This window comes from Dermacentor albipictus, chromosome 5 (genome assembly GCF_038994185.2).
Source record: "Dermacentor albipictus isolate Rhodes 1998 colony chromosome 5, USDA_Dalb.pri_finalv2, whole genome shotgun sequence".
NCBI classification, from domain to species: domain Eukaryota; kingdom Metazoa; phylum Arthropoda; class Arachnida; order Ixodida; family Ixodidae; genus Dermacentor; species Dermacentor albipictus.
Window position 1 is genome coordinate 111441228 of NC_091825.1, and position 22791 is coordinate 111464018.

Sequence of the window (22791 nt, forward strand, 5' to 3'; positions counted from 1 at the left end):
CATAGTCAAACTGTTCTGAGTGTTTTTTTTTCTCTGTGCGCTTTGTTTGGAGTGTAAACTGCTTAATATTTTCTCTTATAAGAAGCAATGGTTCGCGTGTAGCGTTTATTTTCACTCACAAAGGTTTTGTTCAGTGTTCAAATCATTTAAATCTAATTTTCTTTTTCCCTTTTGCTTGGAGAGCTTATATTTTAGAGTAGAAATTGCAATGCTATAGTCAGGTGTCTGTTACACCGAACATCTTCATTTATTATCTTTTAACTGTTTCTCTCCTTTATACACTATCCTTCACTTTATATGCACACTCAATGCACGTAAGGGAATTGTTGAAAAACATGTTTATTCATCACACATTTCTCTTCACATGTTTTTTTCATCACATTCGGGGGAGGTCAAATTACCTGCACCTCCTCAACTTCAAATGCTTCTGTCGCTCCCTTTGGGCAGTCCTGTCTTTATCTAAAGCCTTTGTCAAGAAGTGCATACGTGTGAGTATGTAAAACTGCGCTGTTTTTGCCGTCAGTTCCTTGCTGTGAACATCACAGCCAACTCGACCCAGTTTGATGCCTGCTAAGAACTGCATGAAATCATGAATGCTGAAGGAATACAGTTTTTCAGCAGAAAAAAAGAAAGTAAACGCATCCTCTAGGGTCTCTACCAGTTTGGCCAGATTTTTCACAAGGATACAACAATCCTCCCTTGTCAAAGTGGTTGACCAGTTCACTGTTTGGTTTCACTCCGGCTTCTGGTTTCTTTCTGGAAAGGGTAGAAATGCACTCAGTGCAGCAGCTTTTTCTGTTGAACTTTCTTGCAACATAGCCAGCAATGTAAAAAATAAGACGGCTATCGCTTTTCTCAATTACGTAGCTACTGTGGTCAGTGTTCAGACACTGCAGTGTAGACGTAGCCCCATCAAGATCCCCAATTTCTAACATATCTTCAATGATGTCTCGTATACGACTGGGCAAGATAATAACTTTTTGCTTACGGCGCTGTTCATACCGTTTAGGGCTTTTCATCCGCAGAAGCACACATTCTAATATCCATTCTTTCTCGTACAACATCCCAGATGTTGATTTTCTTGTAGCAGCCTGGAAGCAGGCCCTGACAGCCATTTGATGCTTTTCAAGCAAGCTTTTAATGCGGGCGCTAAGCACCTCATCGGCGATTTGTTGATTTGCCTGACGCATCGCTGCTAGGTCCCGTTCTGCATTCAGCAGTTTTTTCTGAGCAGTACGCAAGCTGCGGCGTGTGTTAGCATGCTTCTTCAGACGCTTGGATATTCCCCCGTTCCGCCGCTTTCATGAAAGTTGATTCTGCAGCAGTTTTCTCAGGTATTTGCAATGAATGCAGGGGCCTTTGCTTTCACATACGTAAGTGCACTTGATGGAAAAGTAACACCCAGCAAACGATATATATCGTCCTTGCTTCTCTGATTTCATGCCGCAGCCTCCACACAATACAAGTGCATGTGTGCTGTCGAGCACTGATTGCGCTTCCTCCGGCGAAGAAATAGTGCACTGTGAGCGCAGTTGGCCCCTGAGAAATACAGAGCAACACAATGATTCCGGTTGGTTGCTTTCCGACTTGAATTTCACTAACTTGGGCAGCAATAATGTGGTCAACCTGCTCGCCTTCGAGCGCACAGACTCCGAAGAAAACTGTCACGTTCACTTGGAAGCGTTACCTTATTCCATGTTGCATCAGGTAGGCGGAGATTATGACACACATGCTCAAGTTCCACGGCCTGCTGCTTATCTGAGGCAATGATATCTGGTATATCTGGCTCCTGGCGTAGCTGCGTGTGCGCTGCGGCGTCTTCTTGCTGGGCGTCTTGCCTATTGATTGCATTAAGCTTTTGCCGTTTTGCAACAGGTCCACGCTTCTCACATATATTTCTCTTTCCTTTTCATCGGAGCTTTCTTCGTAGAATACTTAGGTGCGTCAGGGAACACAGTAGGCACGGCGTCTTCTTTCAGACGCGGACGATCGCGAGGCAATTCTACAACCTCACCGTTGATGGTGTGCCGGTAGGTCCTTTCAACGAATCTTTCGCCGAAGTGCCGTTCACAAACCACGCTGTCGTTGGTAAGCTCTTTGTCAGCCCGTTTAATATTTCGGGCCCATTGCTCCCTTCGCAAGAGATTAGTTGGGGCTTTAAACACAGAAAACTTTTGCGAGGAAGATCGATACCAGCCTTTGCATCCAGGTACGAAACACGTACTTGAGCGGCTTGACGGCATGGTTCGCTAAATCCAACAGTCTCAATCTGAAGAGTCCATTCCTCGTGTGGCAACCCGACGACCGAACACTGCACACAAATTTCCCAGACAACGACAGAGGCGATAGGGAAGCGTCAACGCAGCCGGCGAAGCCTAGTCAGTGGCCGGCCGTCGCAAACGTGGCACCTGTGAATACAGCAGCGCCCCTAGCGGTGGATAAATTTTCACCGCGTTCCGCGCGCTCCTCCTCCACGGCGCGGATAAGGCGCCCGTCACACTACCCCCCTCTAGCCACCATACTTTCAACTTGCACGTTCCGTTGCTTCAGACGAGTGCAACCGCCGTATCCGACGGAAAGCTTTCGAGGATAAGGCTGTAATCGGCGCCTGTCAGTTGGTTAAGCCAGTGGAAGTGGTCGTGGCGAAAGAAGGGAAACGCATATCCCGTCGGCCGTCCCTTTCACGTCTCCTATATACAGGGTGTCCAGCGTCATTTTAGCCAAAGTATAAAAATGTGCGAATGCCACGTAGCTGGACAGAACCAAGGTAATATTGTCTGCCGTCGCTTGGAGAGACTCACATTATTTTTTGCTTTCCGCCTAATTACACACTTGATTTTAATTAATTGACTTATCAACTATATTTATATGAAAAGTGTCAATGAGAAAATTGTAGAGCAGCATGAAAAACTCCCGATACAGCTTTCTGTTGCTCCATACGCGCTACATTAAAGTGTCCTTCCGGGCGTGAGAGAAGCCCGCGAATACACGCAAAATTGCCGCGCGACTGGCCGCTCGAAGCACTTTACGCGTATTCGCGATAATATCAAGCTATAATATCATCCTCGCTCCACTGCATGATGAGGCTCGACATCAACACCTGGCGGATGAAACACGAAGGCTTATGAAAGGCTCCGAATAAATTTCATCTCCCAGTTGGCTTTCAAAGCGCACATACCTAAATCTCTACAAGGCTGATCGATTGAACATAGCTATAGGTGTCAGGCGATTATTTCGCAACCGCTTATCGATAAGGAACTTGTAACGAATAGTTGTATGCTGGTAATCCGTTCCTATACCGCTGCTGGGCACGAGGTCGCTGGTTCTATACCCGAAGCCTTTCCCAACGGAGTTTCTCATAGCCCTCTTTGCAGCTCGGATCGTTAAATCCCAACAGTAATAATTTTTAATTCATTCTTAGACAAACTTAAGAATTTAACGCCACGTCGAGTCGTCGACATCACGGAAACGCCAGTGTATTCGTTGATTGTAGCTATTTACTTCCATTAACTTAATCTATGTGCTTGCGTTCATCTTTCCGTTCGCACCATTCATTTGGGATCAGAGACCAACGTAATCACATCTTTTTTCGCGTCGACGCCGTGCGATCTAAATATTAGCTGGAAGGTTGTCATGGAAATTTAGGATGTGCTACCGCGAGTAGCTATGCGGCTATTCATAAGCCATTTCCTTATTTTCTCCTAATGCAGCTACAAAGCTGTCGGCAGCGTCTGTCATCACTGAGTTTGCAAGTGGAATCGTGATCCTTCAAGGCTGGCCAGGAAGTTCACTGTCATTATGATTGGCCGTTAACGATGGTCTCCATTAAGGGTGGGCAGGCATGCCCGAGCCAAGCAGCAATGTCCGGACGGGCAATGGGACAATGAGGATCGTGATCATAAAGAGGAAACCATCCGATCCAGGTGTCGGAAGACATGACTGACGAAAAAAAAGAAAACATTGCAGCACGAACTTCCTTTGCCTTTTTCACAACTTTACCCGTTTCCGCTGGGGCACTGAGTACGCTGCAGCAGACGGCGCAAACACAAAATAGGCCAGCAGGGTGAACTGCATAAGAAAAACTTTCTTGGGACATTAGACGTCCCAAGTGTTGTTTTTTTATTCGTGTAAGTGAAGCACATCACATACACGACGAGCCAAGAATAATGCTGTGGCATTAAAGAAGATGGAACAAATTTCATTGCCTGAAGGAACCGGAAGTGCTAAATGCGACAGACTGTACAGTAAAAACTAAGTAATTAAATTCTGGTGTTTTACATGCGTGTGCGACCCCAGGTCAATTATGACCATCTGTGGTTCTTTAACGTGCGCTTAATGCACGGTGCACGGGCGTTATTGCATTTCACCCCCATCGAAATGCAGCCGCTCCGGCCGGGATTCGATCCCGTGCCATCTGACTTAGTAGCTGCAGCGCCATAGTCACTATATACGCCACCACGACGGGTTAAGAAATTGTTGTTTACTTCGCACATGTCCCTCCTTTATGACGGACACTATTTTCTCATTATAGTCATTTCAACTTATTATAGATATATTTTTTACATCTTCTGACAAAATTGCTTGATTCATTGCTGCACACTAACTGAGATCGGTAAAGAGATCGACTTGCTGGCAAAGAATGAGGTCATTGGCATTCTTCAAGCCTCGGCTACCGATTCAAGAAAGGAAGGATAACTCGAGGTAAGCAACGTGTGTCAAGGAGAAAAAAACCGGTGTTTCGGTACGGAAGGCAATGAACTGGTGACTCAGGCGGGACACTAAGTAAGGTACACGTATTGCCCCGAAGCCTCACAACAACTCGAAAATTCCCGACCCTGCGGGCGTTCGCCTTTCCGAACGGCGACCATAAGATTAAAGAGGAAGGCTTCCGGACTCGCTGATCTCTTCCCACGAAAGAAACCACTGCTTAGAACGCAAAAAAAAAAAAGAGAGAAAGAACTATAAGCAGGTTAGTCTCTTACCCGTATACTATAGAGTGGGCTGCCCTTACCTTAGCCGGACGCTTCAAGCCGGCAAGTCGTGACGCCTTCCGTGCGCTTCACGTCCCATAGAAAGTAGCCCTCTGTCATTAGTGTGAGCCAGAAGCACGAAAACTTCAGATTCTTTCTTTCTTTTTTTCTTTCTTTCTTTCTTTCTTTCTTTCTTTCTTTCTTTCTTTCTTTCTTTCTTTCTTTCTTTCTTTCTTTTGTCACGCGATAGGAAAAGAGTCGCGCGATTACCGCCAAGAAAGTTCCGGCCATTATCTCAGCCCTTGAAACAGGACGCATCTCCGACTCGAACGCGTTCGCGACGCGAACTATCGTGCCCAAACCAGCGAGATTCCCTTGTTTTCTTTCGTCCAACGAGCGTACCGAGTAAAGGCTGCAGAGTGTGCGCGCCGAGATTTCTTGTTCTCCCTTTGTTTTTCTTTCGTCAAACACACGCAGTAGAAGCCGGATAGCACGTACTGCTCTCCGAGCTCCGCTGACGTCATATACCGCGCCGGTCGTCGCGTGCGCCGTCATAAACAATGGCATTGTTTCGTTTTGCGGTCCCAATCAAGGTGACGCGCTGCGTGACGACGTCGGGTTGGGAAACGTGAATAACGAGCTCTGCGAGCGATGCTCTCGACGGTGTCAGGAGAGAGAGAGAGAGAGAGAGAGAGAGAGAGAGAGAGAGAGAGAGAGAGAGAGAGAGAGAGAGGCGCTTTATTAGAACAATAGAGAATTTTGCCGGCGCGTATATAACCGCTGGCATGCTACTCTGTATAGGGATGGGGAATGTGGTTAAAAGATTCCAGAACAGAGTGGGAGAAAAAAAAGGATAAAAATAAATATGAAATGTCCCAGTGGACCTGATACTAGTGTTTACACGTGACATGGCGGGTTAATTTAGGCTTTTGTATAGGAAGGATGCAATTTTTAAAGTTTTCCTATTTGACCAATTTCTGTCAGGTATTTGAACAATAAATCCAAAACCCGTCGCTGTTTTGAAGGGCCGGGCATTGGACCTAAGATGCTCGGTAATGTTAACGGTTCGTGGCGAATCATGTCCATTTGGTGCTCAAAAAATTGTCTCTCGTCGCGGTACGCGGGGCATTCTAGTAATATGTGCTCAATTGTCTCTAAGTTGCGACAGTTATCACAGTATGGGTTAGTGGTAAGTCCTATGCGGTACAGAGAATTGTTCGTATATGCCACGTTCAGTCGAAGGCGATGGTACAATGTCTCTAAGTGTCGAGGAAGTGGTCGTGGAATTTTCGGTCTCATTTCTGGGTCAATGTAACGTAGGTGTCAGGGTCGTGCTTCTAAATACCCTATGCCAATGTGCTTTCCATCTACGCTCGTAAGTTCCACGTTGGCTCCTCCAGAGAACGCACAACGTCGATAAGAAAAGACACGGACGGGAGCGCCAATCCAGCGCTTTCGTGGGAGCCTTGACGCCATCGAGAATACGATATGGGTCAGTTCTATATCACTTGCAGTGCAGTGTGTGTATATATATAGTGACTTTTAAAGAGAATGGAAGAGATAAGCGCAGTGCCGTAACTGTCTCTCAGAGGAGGACACCTCAACAGCACTGCACAGGGAAAGAGGAGTGGGGAGAGAAAGATCAGGGAGAGAAGGAAAAGAAGGCGGAAAAAAAATAATAAGAAGGGTGCAGTTGCAGGGCAGAATTCCACATTTCCGGTCAGATAAACCACACACCGACTCGTTGTTGAAGGAGCCTCGCCCGGCAGACGGGAGATACGTCCGGCATCGCTGGGACTGTTGAGTGGCAGCCGCAATATACCTCCATGGCGGATTTAGTGTTGATGCTTGGGCTCCTTGATATAATTATTCAATCATGCCAGTTCCGAAGCTCCGATTAAAAATTCGGGAACGTTCTAGATAATATTGTGGGAAGGGTTAATCGACTAAGCTCCACCAGTCACCGACGAAATGAAACATGTCATCATCCATCCATCTTTTATAGCTGCTAAAGAGTAAAGAGTGACTAAAGTGACTAAACAGGCTGAAAAAGAATATATATATATATATATATATATATATATATATATATATATATATATATATATATATATAAAGGCGGTGATTGCAAATGCTGCTGCACTTCGGTTTTGCTTCTATACAACGATATTGCCCCTATTTTGTTGTTTTGGAAAACGCTATTTTATAGACTGTCATGTTATAGACGCAACACGCAGCAGACAACCGCACGTTGATTCGCCAATCGCTGCGTTTGAGTTTCGAAACGTGTGGGGTGGTCTGCCAGGAGTGTCACAACCTGCATCATTGAAGGGCTATGTCAGCGGCTTACCCAAGCTAGTCTATAGAGCCACCCTGCCCAAGCTATACAGCGAACTATCTGCACGACCAAGACTCCATTGAGAAAAATCATCTGCTCCGTTCTGGGCCCTCCTGACAGGTCACGGGGAGGAGAGGGAGAAAGAATGGCGGCTAACGGTGCTCGCGCCCTTTCCCTACCGGCTACTAAAAACAAGAGCACGCCAACGGTCATCAAGTGCACGTTTACACAGCTGTGGCCTCGTGGCCTGGGCAACGGCACACGTATACGTATGACGATTGCGCAGCAGACGTTCGAGGGAATATATGGGCATGCTGATTTTATACTTCTTTCTTTCGTTCCTTTCTTTTCTTTCTTTTGCAGTGCAGCGTTCCTTTTTGATCTAGTACTACTTGCTGTTGGGCTGATTGGCACATGTCGAGCAATAACGAATCCAGCCCCGAAAACATGATCGCAGAGACGGAAAAAGAAGGCTCTGTCTTTATTTCCTCCGCTACGTGTGAACGATCGTGCTTTCGGCGCTAAATTCAATATTCCTCCTTTTTGACAGCGACAAATTCTTACATGACTTAACCAGTTCCGAAAAAAAAAGTTTGATGTAAGTACACGTACTACGTTCGAGCCAAATGGTCACGCTGTTAGCGTTTGCGTATTGTTCCCAATGCTTGTGTACTATTTAGGTGTATACATAATGCTTTCTCCGTGACGCAAACTATATCAAACAACTTCTACCAATGAATGACCCTTCGGATTTTTAACTCGCGAAGAGGCGCCACTGCTCCGAAATGCAAATTAACGTTCTTACAGCCCTTTCCAGAGACTTCAATTATAATGCAACGCTCACGACTTGTGTCAGAAAAGGCAGAGTTTCATCTTTGTGAACAAGTAACTGGCCGACTGACGCCATTGTCTCAGCTGCACGGGGGACACTGATGCTGTTCTCTTACTTTTGTGCGTTGATTTTTGAACTTTTTTTTTTGCCTTCTGACAGTCCTTCTTCGCCCCTCTTCAGACCGAAACCTTCTGATGCATCCCACGGTTGATGTCAACGGTAAGCTCAAAGAGAAGGCTTTCTTTTTTTCTGTCCGATACCCCTGTGGCACTCGGTAGGGCACATTGTTTTTATTCGTCTTAAACAACGTGTCACGCAGTCATACACACACTGCCTTTTCTTTCCTATAAAAGTTTCCACATTGATGTTACATGTGCGCACTGGTCTGTAAAGTTATGGAGGCTTAATTTAATGAGAAGCCGGAGATGCTATAGCTTGTATAATGCACTGTCATGCTACTCCCATGTGCTGAGTGGAAAAAACATCCTACGCGTGCACAATGGTCACACGAACACGCAGACGTCACATATACCAAGCCATACACCCACCGTGTTACCCACCAAGCCGCACACATACGCACGCACAAACAAACCAACAAACAAACACTAAAGTTATCATTCACAAAGTTCAGTAAGACATGCAGCCGTAACTCATACTGTATACAAGCGTTCTTCTCCACGGGCCGAGAACGTACCGCGGCTCCACACTCGCGAGTCGTGGTGCAAGTTCAGCGCTGCCGTCCGAGTTTGTCTGTCTGACAAGTACGAGGACTTCAATTTGATAAACCAAGAGACCGCGGCACTTTGAGCTCCTGGACAAATGCCACGAGCGTGAGGAACGCGCCCTCCCTCCAACACGCGCACGCCTCCAGAGCTGTAGGGGCTGTCTTACGAAATGAAGTCAGTGGCGATGTGCGGCATTACGCACGCACATCCTACGAGGCCGTTCCAGTTAGCCAAGTTCGAGCTGCAACACGCTTATGGAATCCCTACGCTACTCCGACGCATCTCCACCGCACCGCGGAGAGGACATTCCAAATATAGAATTCTGTCGAGGAACCTGTATTAAGCACAAAGTGCTCAACGTCAAGCGAAAAACATACGCCAGCATGTGCGATGTCTGTAGCTATGCATGTGTACCGAGTACACACAAACACTTGCAGCTGCCTGGCCATATTTTCTTCAGCGCGAGTAAGTATAGCGCCCGTGGAACATTCTTATAGACGTTCTGGAAAGCTTATGTATTATGCACGTCAGCAACGCTGCAATGTCGTGCTTTCCCGATAGATTTATGTTCATTTTGTCATGGGTATAGTGAATGATGTAATTACTGAATAAACGTGACGCCGTTATGGACACACCTATGATAGCACGCAGTGTACTGCGAGCTGTTCGCAAGCGCCGTATACGCCAACGAAAGGACGCTGTTTACAATGTTTACCGCTACGTATTTGGAAAAGTGCAAGTCTTTGTACAGTCTTAACTTTCATAAGGGCGTGTCAATTAAGCAAGGGCAGGTGAACAAAAGGAAAATGTTGGTACGCGCCTCGCTTATTAAAGATAAGTCTCCGATTGTATACATTCTGTCCCCTTCACATTTCCTTTCTTCGCGCGTCTCTTTTGGGAGGCCCTATGAAATTCCAACATAAACTTTCACACGGGTGCATACAGTGAAAATTAAAGGGTCACTAAACAGAAAAAAAAAACAAGGCAAAAAACCATCCTTGACGATTATCCACGTCATACGGAGCATTTGTGAAAGGTATAATCGGCGCAAACGTTTGCGAAGAGGGGCGAGGGTGGTATGACTGCGATGGTGTGACGATCACGGGATGACGAAGCTATATAGAGTGACCTTGATGGTATGACGACGACGTGCGACGACGTCATGATCATGATCATGATATATCATGATCATGATATATCACGACGTTTTGTATAAGAACTCAGGTTTCTATAAGAACATCAGGTTTGTATAAGGTTTGGACGAGGGAACAAACGCGAGTGAATGACATCTTAGTTGAAATCAAGAAAAAGAAATGAGCATGCGCAAGACATGTAATGAGGAGGGAAGATAACCGATGGTCATTAAGGGTTACGGACTGGATTCCATATCATGATCATGATATAACGACGCTGGTATGGCAACGATGGTATGACGGGGATGACGGCGTGATAACAACGTGATGCCAACGCTGGAGTGACGGAGATAAGATGACGGTGCTAAAGTGATTACAGTGATACGAAGGCGACGGCGTGTCGACGATAGCAAGACGACAAAGGAGCGACAAAAGTGTAATCGCAATGACAAAAGTGTAAACGCAATCGACAGTTGGTTGACGACAGTGCAATCGATACGACAAAAAAATTGGCTGAGGCTTAGCTTGGTTAAGCCTAGTCAGATGCGAAGAATATTGGTGGCTAAACTTGGTAAGTAACTTGTCGCCGAGCCGCATACTGAGCACGTTGCTTGGCCAGACGTTCTTCCCGCTCTTCGTCAGTCTCTGTAGCACGCCGCAACCTTCGCTTCTCATTCCAACGAGCAGCTCTGTCTCCAGGAGGCATTTCACCTCGTGAGTGTCTAGCAGACGCAAGCGCAGCTGCTTATATACCGCCGCGACGCCACGAGCGACGGCGCGAGTTGGAGCCCCGTTTCTCCTCTGTCGTGACGTCACGGTGTCACGTGGTATTGAAGGCGACACCGCCGCGCCTGAGGAGCTGGGTTGAGCTCTCGTAATATGCTTCGCATAAAAAACTACACGACGGTGAAACGGCCACGACGACGACTTTGTGATGACGACACGACGTCGACAGTGGCATGCCGACGATCGAACGATTACGGTGGTATACGACGACGACGGCTCGAAGCTTACGGCGTGATGATGACGGCGATACGACAACGCAGCGTTAGAGCAACGGAGTAAAACAAGGACGGAAAGACGGCGATGACGTCACAACGAACGAACGGTCGCGATGTAGTGAAGGCGATGAAATGACGACGACGGAATGAAGGCGAGGGCATGACAAAACGACGGCATGTTTGTCCTCTCGGAGCTGCTCTCGCGTGCGTCACCTGTCGCTGCGCGGGCCGCCTTTAATTCGCGCTGTATACGCCCGGTGTCTGCGCTATGTCCGGCGGTCTTTTCGAGCAGCGCTATATACTATCTTCGGGATCGGCCAAAATCTTTTTTGGAGACAAAATTGGCGCGTCCTCGCGCGTTGCATTCCTCTGACCATGGTTCCCAATAGGCAAAGAAACGCTTCGCACTTTAAAAAATGAACTACGCTGTTAAAGTTACCATTCCACAATACCGAAAAAGCAAGAAAAGCAACCCTTACCGCGGGAAAGCGCTTGGTAAGTCAGAAAAGACGCAAACTCGAAAGACAGGTGGTGACGCCACCATAAAATTTCTGCACCGAATTGCCGTGACGTCATGGATTTTGAAGCGTCGTCTGCTCGAGGCCAGGTAAGTTACTGTCGGTAATCACTGTGAGTAATGAACTACATAGCATTTTAAAAGAGCCAGAGACCGAACTTATGAAGTTTGAAGAACGTTTATACTGAACCATAACGGCAGAATGGCGTTGTGGTTCAGTACGGGCCCCGGAGTTTCGGCCTACGGGCCCTGGAGTTCCAACGCGAAGTTAAAAAAATGAAGCTTTCACCGTCATTTCCCTTCTAATAATCAACCTTATTACCACGGAATCGGCGCAAACAGAATTCTTCCAAGGTGCTTCATCTATCTGCACTGACTCAGTGTTTAGCTTTAGTGCACGTCCCTTTGAAACACGAGAGAAGCGGGAGCCCTTTTGTAAAGTGCCTACTCGCTATAGATATTACTTTAAAGCGTAACTAATTGTCAAACACCTGAATTATCGATCCCCTCTACGATCGACAGCACTCGGTCGCGCCATTCAACCTGAGCGTTTAAACCGATGCTGCTCGGGCCCATGGTGAAAAAAGACCTCCCCCCCCCCCCCCCCCGTTTCATGTGCGAACGCCGAAACTTCCATTGATTTCAAAGATCATTACAAAAATCATCAGACAACGTGTACCGCTTGAACATACACACTTTCACCGAAACTGTTCACTACGATTTACAACGTAAGCATGACGTTCTTTCTTTCTTTTTTTTCTCGCACGATGGCTATGACACATCAGGCTAAACTCTCGCTTTCCAGAGTGATGCTTTGCTTCGAGCGCCCATGGCGCTTGCTGCTTTGGCTGCAACCACATCGCGCAACGAGAGATGGCCGAGCTTCGGGGCATTGTTTCGAGAAAGACACGTGGTGTTGCCGTGACGGCGAACCGATTGTTCCCGTTTGTCGGAGGTGATGTGACAGGCAAGGCGCGCAGTAACCCACGCGAGCTGCAGTAGCGGTTGAAGCGGTATATAGAAGCTGTATAGTAGAGCAAAATAAAGTCATCGCTGTGGGCGAGCCCACGTCCCTCTTTCTGCGTCACGTTCACGGCCTGCCACTATACGCCGTGTATTTCGTGTATTTGTTCGGGATTTTGTACAGTATATATTATCCATGACATGACCGGAGTAGTTGGAGAAGTATGGGAGAGGCCTTTACCCAACAGTGGACGTAACTAGGCTGATGATGATGATATTATCTATAACCGCGTGGCGTCGGCAAGTGACGGAAAGAAAGGTTATGAGCAGTTTGACGCTTGTTGGTCCGCCATATTTCGAAGGTTTCTAAACGTACCGCCATTTGCAGGTCAATTTCTCTCCTCCTCCTTTCGTACGCTACAAAAATCTTCGTGATAGAAACGGTCTGCCAACGGAAAAGGTATAACCGCCCGCCCGTTACAAGGATTTCGAGATAGTATGTCTATTTCTTCCTGAGAAGCCGTAACAGGCGTTCGGCACACGGGAGATTGCTGTTCACTGGCTTCGCCAAGATGACAATTGCCTCCGCAATGTCATTCGGTACCGTTAGAGGATTGGCCTTGTGCCGCAACTGACGTGGACGGCCAGAAATAGGACGCGGTCAACAGGCAAGCTTCAAAAAAATAGATGACGTTTCAACGAGGAACAAAAGTACGTATAAGCAAGATATGCGTGGTGATATTTAATACCCGGCAAAATGTGTCAACATATGCTCGTATTTTACCATTCTGTCTTGAAGAGATGTAAACTCGACTACGTACGCTTATATTATTCGGTGTCCTTTCTTATTTTGTACGCGCATGTGTCGCACATAATGTGAGCTGTAGGAGCAGCGTTATTTATTTGAAACCTCCTGGCGCAAGCAGTGACAGTCACAAGATGGAGCAGCTGCTTTCTGTACGCGCACAATGGTCAATTCTGCCGGAGTATAATATAGATGCTAAACAGCCAATTGCTACGGAACGTGAACCAAACTACATACGAAGCCTGGAAAACTGCATTATGAAAGTGAACATCCTTTTTACCCGCTTAGACTACATATTCCCGCTTAGATTGCACGTTTAGAATCCACATGTGTTTGACTGATGTCTGGCCTGGCTAGCGTCTACTCATCCAGTGCAGATTGTGGCGGCCGGGTTCTACCGCGTTGTCAGCAAACCGCGCTTCGCGGGGAAAACGTCGTTAGATAAGAGCAAAATATCGAGCTAAGCTGGCGCGTTTCACGTATAGGGAGTGGCGCGCGACATTGCCTCCTCGCGTTAATGTCGCCCGTGTTAATTGCGCGCAGTTACGGTAAGGCCTTCGTAACTGATGCAAACGCTTCCAACGTGTATGGCAATTCAGCACGATTAATTCAGTGGAGCCCGCAACACCGGACGTCACACAGCGCACACACCTGTTGGGCTGACTAAAGCGGCGCGGCAACTGTTGCCGTGGCGTGGATCGCTCACGTATATAGCGTACTGTAACGATAAAAGCTGACAAGAGAGCGAGAGAAGGTAGTTCTGTTGTTTCCCGCTATTGTGAAAACAGGAGTAGTCAGCGGACCAAAAGTACCACACGTTGAATGCGTGTCCACCGACAGGAGAACGGCAACGCAGCAGCGGCGAGATAAGGAGAACAAACACGAACAAGAGCGTATGAGAAAAAAAAAAGGACGAGCCGACAAGGCGTGTCGCCGAAAAGCCACACCGACTTCTTCGCAACTGTCTGCGTTCGCTGCGCGCGCAGGGCGACCCACCTGGCGTGGAATGCACTCACTCTCCGTCGATGTCGCCGGCAAGAGGGTAGATGTCACGGTCGGTCGCTGCTACCGCGGGACAACCACCAGATCGCGCACGCACACACACAAAACACTCGAAGAAGCAGGGAGACACTTCACGGAGACCGCCCCATCGCGGCACAATGCGGCTGCACACCGATCCCGAAGAGTGCCCAGGTTCACACCGATCGCACGGTGGGTAGAAAAATAAAACAACCGAAAAGGAAGCGTCGAAACACAACAGGACGACGCTTCGGGAGCAGACGCCCCCGCTCGGCCCAATAGCACAGTACCCTGCTCGAGTTTCTTGGCGCTTGTCTGACGGTTAGGTAAGGGCTTTTTCTTGCGTTGGTTACGGCGCTCCAAACCCGTCGAACAGAGGGCTGTGACTCTTGCTGCCTCGTCGTGGCTAAACGGATGTTGCCGTAATCGCGGCGTCCGTGTCGGCGGCGACGCGCGACGACGTCGGAAATCACGTGGCTACCGCTCTTTGGGACCGTCGTAGACGGCTGCTCGCTCAGCTCCGAGACGCGTGCTGCTGCAGCCGAGCGATGGCTCCTTCGTGTGCCTTGGCGTGCGCCGGAATGTGGGCGGATCTTGCTCTCTCTCTCTCTCCCTCTCCTTGTTGGAAGAAAACTCGTCGAGCAGGGGGGAGGGGGGGGGCGAGCGAGGGAGGGAGCCAGCCAACTTGTTCCTCTTCCCCTCGGCAAAGACAGCGCAGCGTCCCGTTTGCAGATGCCGCGCGAAGGCACGGCTTCGGAGTCGATGGCTGCCGCATTCGCACGCTGGTCGCAGCGTGAAAACGCAAGAACCAGGAAATTGTTGACAGTTGGCCATTTGGACATGGCAGGCTGCATACGCGCTTTTCTCTCTCTCTCTCTGTTTTCTCCTACAGAATCATAATTGACAATTAACAGCTCTCAATGAGGATAGCCTTGGTTGGAACTGGGCTCTCTCTACGAATAGCTTTAGGTGATATCACACTGAGTGCTCGTTGGGGTACCTTTCACTTCTGCGAGGTATCGCTCTGAGCGGTGTTTAGGGAATAGATGCGTTGCAAGCGTAGGTAACGGTGCAAGATAGAGATATAGAGGTTTTAAGAACGAAAGCACGGATAAAAAAAAATTATGAATAAAGCAAATATCAAGATCAGATCGGCTGAATATACTAGGCGGCGATAGATACAGGAAAACCCGCCGCGGTGGCTTAGCGGCTATGGTCTTTCGCAGCTAAGCACGAGGTCGCGTGATCGAATCCCGTCCTCGGCGGCCGCATTTCGATAGGGGCGAAAACGCCCGTGTCCTACGCATTGGGGGCACGTTACAGGTTCCCTGGTTGTCAAAATTCATCCAGAGTCACCACTACGGCATGCCTCATAATCAAATCGCTGTTTTGGCACGTAAAACCCCACAATTAAATTCAACGCAGGAAAACCTGATTAGATCAAGCAGGCTGTGTGACTATTTGTCCTCGCCCTGTTTCAAAGGGTATGTCAATAAATAACATCACCATATGTCTATTGCAAGACAATGGGGCCGGAGATATCATAGGGGAAGCTAGCTGTTGTGTTTAATTAAAGTGTAGAAATAATCAGGTAAAGGGAATATTAAAGTGCGCGAGAAGATAACTGGCTGCAGGTAGGGAAAATTTTGTTAGCTAATGTTATGGAGTGCTTGATCAGCTTCGTTTTCTGTACTGTAGAAGGAGAAATATATTGGGTTTCTACGATGCAAAGCATTCCTGTATGCACTCGTTTAAGCCAGCACCGTGAACACTTATGCGCTGTCACAAAAGCTGACACCTTACCTAGCTTGCTAAAAAGGAAAGGAAGAAAAATTTGTGTATTCGCATTCCTGAAACAAGAATACATCAAAGGACTCCGGGAAATATCAGCTGCATCATGCGTCAACTCCACGAAGTTATGTCACACCCATAATTATGAGCCTGCAGCCTGCAGGGTCTCCTCGAGGAACTCTTCATTGATTGTTTTTAGTGTCCCCACTGCAGTTTCCAAGTCATCGTCGACGTTGGCGTATACGCCATTTGCTTCTATGCGCGCCCCTTCTCCAAATTTACCAGCCTGGCCCTCTCGCTCAGCCAAATTAATTAGCAGGCTTCATTTGGCATCCGCAGAAGTTCGGCTTAACTGAATTAGCGGCTCGTGTTACGCAGATTTCTAACATGGGCCCTTCGGAAAACCAACGAAAAATTCACACACTCTTCCTCGTATCCGAAGAATCGACTTAACCGGGTTCGTGTTACGGGGTTTCTGCTTTATTTGGCTTGTACATGGTGACCAGGATGCCATTTCAGGGCACCAGACTTGGATCTAAGGAAATCCATAAGCTGGGGTGCAAACGGTTCGGAAAGCGAACGTACCATTCGTTTGAATTCGCGTGATTGGTCAGAATCGAGTTTTTCATGACGACAGCGCGATTTTGCCGAGCGAACCGTTCGCTTGGCCTCGCGGGATTGGTCACAATCGCGTTTTCGTCATGAAAAACTCGACTGTGACTAGTCACGCGAAGGCAAACGGACGGTTCGCAAAGCGAACCATTCGCAGCCCAGCTTCGCGATTCGCTGGTAGCCCTGGTCACGAACGTCAGCGCAAGGCACGTATTTCAACGTTAACCCAATATGCGATTTAATTAAAAACTAGGATGGGACTCTGTCTGCTAGCAGCAAAGTGTGTAAAGCTGGATTACTGGTAAACTTGAAGCACGAACGACATACAGGGACGACAGGATCGATACGCGCGAAACGAGCGCTGTCTTCCCTATTTTTCCTCTCACGTTTCAAGGCTTCAAGCCTTCAAGTTTACCAGCGATGGAGTGGCAACTATCCCGCTCTCAAGTTTTTTGCTAGATTGGTGCGCAAAAAATGGTCCGGCAGTTTTGGCTGGGGTGGCCTCAGGTGGCGGCTCGAAGTCCTTTATTCCCTTTATTTATAACCACTCATTTTTTTTGCACAGTCGGTAGGCAAAGAAAAAAAAAAGGATGAGCTCTTGCAGTTATTTGTATGTAATTTCATAAGAGCTAGTGATTACTAGCTTTAGTGATGGTGCTAGTACATGAACCAAACCGAAACTGCAACGCAATGTTAACTTAGTTATGAGCGAGCTTTGTAACTATTCTGTGCGAAATAAAATGCCTAATAAGTATATTTTAAAGCTGTAAAACTTCAACGTTAAAGTTAAGTATAGTTATAAACACGTGTAATTTTTGTTTTTATGTAAAACAATATTTAATGCGTAGAAACTGAACTTATAAAGAAGTCTGATTTGACTCTGTAAGAGGGGGACGCAATATTACAACTCAGTACAATGATGTATTAAAAAAACAATGATTATTGATTCTTTTTTCCACACTTAGCATAAAAAACAGCGCCGTAGGCCACCCTGGCATAATGGCCTCAATAGCGATGCGTTGCCGTAAACGCGATAAGTTGCATGTTTGCAGCGTAGTGACGGAAACAAAGTGGCCAAAGTGGTTTCTAAAGCGCCGTGTGTGTACGTTGGACCGTGTAGTACCATCTGTGGGATACCGATTTGTATGAGGTAGCACATTCGTCTGTCTTGGCTGTCGGAAACAGCCCGGTTTAATGATCGGGTTGTCAAAAATTATTCGAATAGAGACTTCGCGTCCTTGGCATGCCAAATGACGACTGCATATCAGGTGCACGGTGCTCGGCTAGCAGTAACCGATTATCTCTGCATGGATCCTTGATAGGCTAAAAGGTGAGTAACCGTTTTTATGACAGCAGGTGATTTGCTTTGGAATGTGTCTCGACATTGTTTATTTAGGCACATATTGAGGAGCTGTCACGAAGCAAACACCAAAACAACGAAATTTGCGCAATGCGTAGCTTTGGGCTGCTAGCAGGATGTTGCGTTGGTGTCAATATCTGTTCGCGCCACGGCGACCACGTTTTAAGCCAAATTGGTGCCTTTAGGCGGCACATTGGCACCTATTACGTTGATACCGTCAGCGTTCGGCCGAAGAAATGCGGTACAAGGTTACCATACATCAAAATAACACAGTGAAAATGCTTTCGTTTAACACCTGGTGAGTTTCGGCTTATTTCCTTAGCGGTGTTTTCGAACGCAGTGTCATGTGCTTTCGTTTAACAGCTGGTGAGTTTCCGCTTTCCGTTTATTTCCCGAGCAGCATTTTCGAAGAACGCAGTGCCAATACCGGCGCTGTCGCACTTGATGTTCTTCCATGGCGCACGAAGCATGTCCACAGGAAGGCGCTTTGCGCTAAACACGAATGCTGTGAATAAATGTTGCCCAACTTTCATGCCACCTTCTACATGCCAAGAATCTCTTCTCTGCTACCGTGTTTGGTTGTATTTTCAAAGCATTTTACTTTCATTTTAAGACGTATCAGACTGCATGCATTGATGTGACATTGACTGTTTCTTGTTTACACACCCATTAATTGCTTTTGTTGTTATAACACAGCGTTACTATTTATCCACTTGTATATCGCTAAGGTCAGGGAAATATTGCATTGACTGTTGTAGTTATATTTTGTTTGTTTGAGTGTTCGATATAAACTGTTGAGGCTGTCTGCCTCGATCGTTGTTAGACTTCGTCGAAGATTCCCAACGTTGGTACAGCCCAAGTCAACGCTGTTTAATGCAAAAAAAAAAACTTCATCTGTGCTCTCTTGATTGAAAGTGTCTCCATAGTGAGGTTAACTCCTAATGTTTATTGAGTAAACTACAGTTAAAATCCTTTTAACCAAGCTCTTGGGGCCTCAAAAGTTCTACATCATACAGGTCACTCTGTTGTAAAGTTCGTGTGCACGTTCAGGAAAAGAAAAGATTTAAGATGAATTCAAAAAATACTTGATGAAAGAAGTCACTAATATTTATCTGCACTCTTCATCCCACAAAATGTGCACCAGCAGCTGGCTTCGCGAAAATATTGTGCATTGAAACCCAGAAGTTACCCAAGGTACAGCTGCAAAGCATTGAACGTCTCACTTGCCAGTGTCGGGGTGTTGGTTTCTGAGGCTAGTTCGATGGCTGCTGCTGATCGGGAGTGCAAAGATGAAGGTTGTTGTGCATATATTTGCTGTTTTTGCCGGCAGGCCATGCTTGTGCCCCTCCTCAAAAGCTCATCCTTCTCTCTCAGCTTTTTTTCGTTTTCATTTTTGTGTTCAGTGGTGGTGATAGTGGTTCAGGGGTTATTTAGGACCGAGTAGGGACCCTGCTGCATGGTCTCTGTTCTGGTGTTGTCTGATTTATGCACACAGAAGTTGAGTGGCATCATTAAAGTGTGCGTTCATTGCAAAGCAACAAATCAATCATCAGGGACACCTAAATCCCTTCATTGTACCGCCAAGTTCATTGAAGTTGTCTTTGCTGCATAGGTGTTCACAATACGTCTGAAGGATAAACATTTACTTGGGACATTATACAGGTTATTTTGTTGCAGAGGCACTCGACTGTATTGACATGTGTTTTAGTTAGAATGAATTAGTCTGCATACTGTTGAGCATCTGTGCAGTGACATGTCTTACTTATGAGCAGAGCCACCATGGTCGAGGTCTTAGTGGCATAAAGCTTTTAATAAAGCTATTAATAAAGCTATAAATGGCTCTGGGCTTAAGGCATATGCGCATTTGTATGTAAGTTTGCCATTTCGAAGGTTGATTGCAGACACAGTCATTTCGAAAAGACTTTGAAAGATGCCAGTACACAACTTAGAAGCTGTAAATGTATGAACAAACCCCTTTGCAGAATTTGGTCTGTGAGTATTGTGCTCAAGGCCACATCTCTCAAGGTCTGATGCTGAACATGCATTTCTGAGGTGAAAGGGGTACTGCCACACATTTTCAAAGTTGCAACAACTCTGCCACGTGCTTCTCACAAGTGAAAAGATCATACTTATTAAGCTTGGGAAACATTTATAAGGCATCCTACTTGGTTGGTTAAGTTACTTGTCTCGAAATGCTGGACTTGGAATTATCAGCGCTGTTGCGACACAGTGAAATTTGCCAACATGGTGTAACAATGAGGCTAGGTATTATTGCTGTGCACGTTAGGAATCTTTAGGAAGTACTTGCATGTGGCAACTGCATCAATCAAAGGAACAGAGTGAGCCAGTATGCCATCGCATCAACTCTGTGTGTTCGTAAACCAAAACTGGCTCATAGAAACAAGTATCATAGTAAATTATTTATAGTGCACTGGCATTTGCCAGTATTGCTTCTGAGGTTAAGAGTGCTTGGACCTTCGTTTTAACACAAGAAAATGACAAGTCGGAAATGTCATATTGGCACCGTTCTAACGGCATTAAAAGTGATGCACACTCGTCTAACTGGCTTATGAGGATGAGATCATGCCACATAGCATTATGCACAGTTTGGAGAGATACTTTGACTGTATGCATGATATATACTGTCAAAATATACTGCATCAAATATTTCCGATTGTGGGCTGTCTAGGTTGTAGTGGAAAGGTCATCTTGGTACTAGGAACTTATTTGTCCTTTCTATTTTCTCCACCACTTTGCACCACCTGCACCTTCAAGATTTAGCCCATGGACGACGATCCCGCTATGTCGACGACGTCTAACGACTTTGACCTAAACGACGCACTGGCCAAGAGCCATTTCTACACTGGCCTCATATTGGCAATCAGCTCAAGCATCTTTATCGGCACCAGCTTCATTGTAAAGAAGAAGGGTCTCTTACGCATCAACAGCAAGGGCCAGACAAGAGCAGGTATTCAGCGTTCGTGGATTGGCCTGCAATTGCTTTTCTTGCATCAGTGTTTATTATGGCAGCAGTTCTTTTTCTGACTGGTCTTTTCTTCTGCAGGAGCTGGGGGCTATGGTTACCTCAAGGAATGGGTGTGGTGGGCCGGGCTCATCCTCAGTGAGTGCAATGCAAAATTAATCTGTTCCTTAGAATTTGGTTCACTTCTTCTACAGTGAATTGTTACGCACTAAATGCACACGTTTCAAGTGCTCTGTTCGTGTGTAACCAGTATCATTAAGTGTACTACCTCATTGCTCAGCCCAGTACACTTCCTGCAAAAGTGCACAGGTTGGAAAGATGTTAGATTGCATGCATCTGCTAGAAGCAAAATTTTTAGCCATATTTTTTGCCCCTTTCAAGCTGCTTATGAGTAACTCAAAAAGATATCGCCTTCAGTCGCAAATAATGATGGACTGTCAGTAAATCTGTCAAAGGTAAACAATTCCTTTTTTTCTTTTTGAGGCATTGCACACTCCACTGAACTAAATTCAAGGCAGTAGAAAAGTGTTTTGTACGTTTTTTAATCGGTACACATGAGTACAGAACAACTGAATATTGAATTAGTTCACGATCATTGATATAAAATTTTTTATAAATATAGCTGACTAACCAGCTCAAAGCACGTGATCATATTAGTCATTTCCTGCAAGCGTTATAGGGGAAAAAAAAAACAATTATTTCACCTTCGCTAATGGAACTTCAACACGTGCAACATTGTGTCAAACATTGCGATGCCTTCGCCAAAGTGGTCGTATGTAGCAATGGTCAGCACACTGAACTGAAGTGAAGCCGCATTAAGTAGGCAGGTGGTTTAGTTTACGTACAGCACAATGTAAGAGGTTCTTCTGTTGCCACTTTTGGACAGAACTGGCAAAAACAAGTCATGTATGCAAGTGTATACCCCTCAACTGAAGGTGATCTTTTGGTGAAGACACATAAACAAAGTGGAGTGGCAACAGCACTATTATGCTACTATAGCACACAAGAAGCACTGTGCCTCTAGCTTTCCACTTTATTTCAGAAGATTGGGCAGGTCGTACATAGCATTGTGCATAATTTCTCAGGATCGGGTAGTAAAACAGCTGTTACCATAGACATGAGTAAGATCTGGTTTGTTTTTACTTTATCTTCTCATAAACCTTTCTCTTTATCTGCTCATAAACCAACTGTGTGTTATCTAAGTTGCACTATGCCTATCTTTCAGTGGCTGTTGGAGAAGCTGCAAACTTTGCAGCTTATGCTTTCGCACCAGCATCGCTTGTCACACCACTGGGTGCCCTCAGTGTCTTAGTCAGGTGAGGCTGCTGCGTCTGTTTCGGTAAACTTGCAGAGCGAAAGCTCACTGAGTAAAACTAGACTTTGAAAGGTTACCGAATTCTTGTTTTGATGTGGAGCACATTCGGAAATTGTTTCCTTTTCCTGTTTATCAAATTCCTGATGAAATTGTGGCTAGTGTGTTCAAGGACTGAGTGTTTTGCTTCAATATGTAGACCAACTTACTTAGCCTGCCAGTGTGTGCCAGTTTGTGTACAGCTCAAAGTAGTCACTTATGCAAATGCTAGAGGCAAGTATTGAGTCCAACTTAAGCAACAGATAATTGCTCCAAAATGCCACTTTTCTAAGTGATGCATCTGCTTAAGCAAGTGAAGGGTGTAATCCTAAAGCAGGGTTGCCACTGCCAAAATAATAAACCAGCACTGAATGGCATCTTATGTCACGT

At 46.3% G+C, this 22791-nt stretch overlaps 1 protein-coding gene and 1 pseudogene across 6 annotated transcripts in view; one reads left to right on the forward strand and one right to left on the reverse strand.

Annotated features, from left to right (window-relative positions):
* Nucleotides 1–450: 450 nt before the first annotated feature.
* Nucleotides 451–6798, reverse strand: LOC135901503 (uncharacterized; annotated as a pseudogene).
* Nucleotides 6799–17732: 10934 nt separating this feature from the next.
* LOC139060034 (magnesium transporter NIPA2-like) overlaps nt 17733–22791 on the forward strand; it is a 35242-nt gene continuing 30183 nt past the window's right edge. For 2 of the 6 annotated variants that reach the window (XM_070538756.1, XM_070538754.1), the window contains exons 1-4: nt 17733–18037; nt 20843–21035; nt 21132–21188; nt 22276–22366. In XM_070538756.1, the coding sequence (XP_070394857.1) occupies nt 20852–21035; nt 21132–21188; nt 22276–22366 (332 nt within the window). In that variant the 5' untranslated portion in view covers nt 17733–18037; nt 20843–20851. Of the gene's footprint in view, nt 18038–18216; nt 18366–20842; nt 21036–21131; nt 21189–22103; nt 22172–22275; nt 22367–22791 lie in introns of those variants that run through there. The other 4 variants (XM_070538757.1, XM_070538758.1, XM_070538755.1 and 1 more) reach the window with 3 other exon arrangements.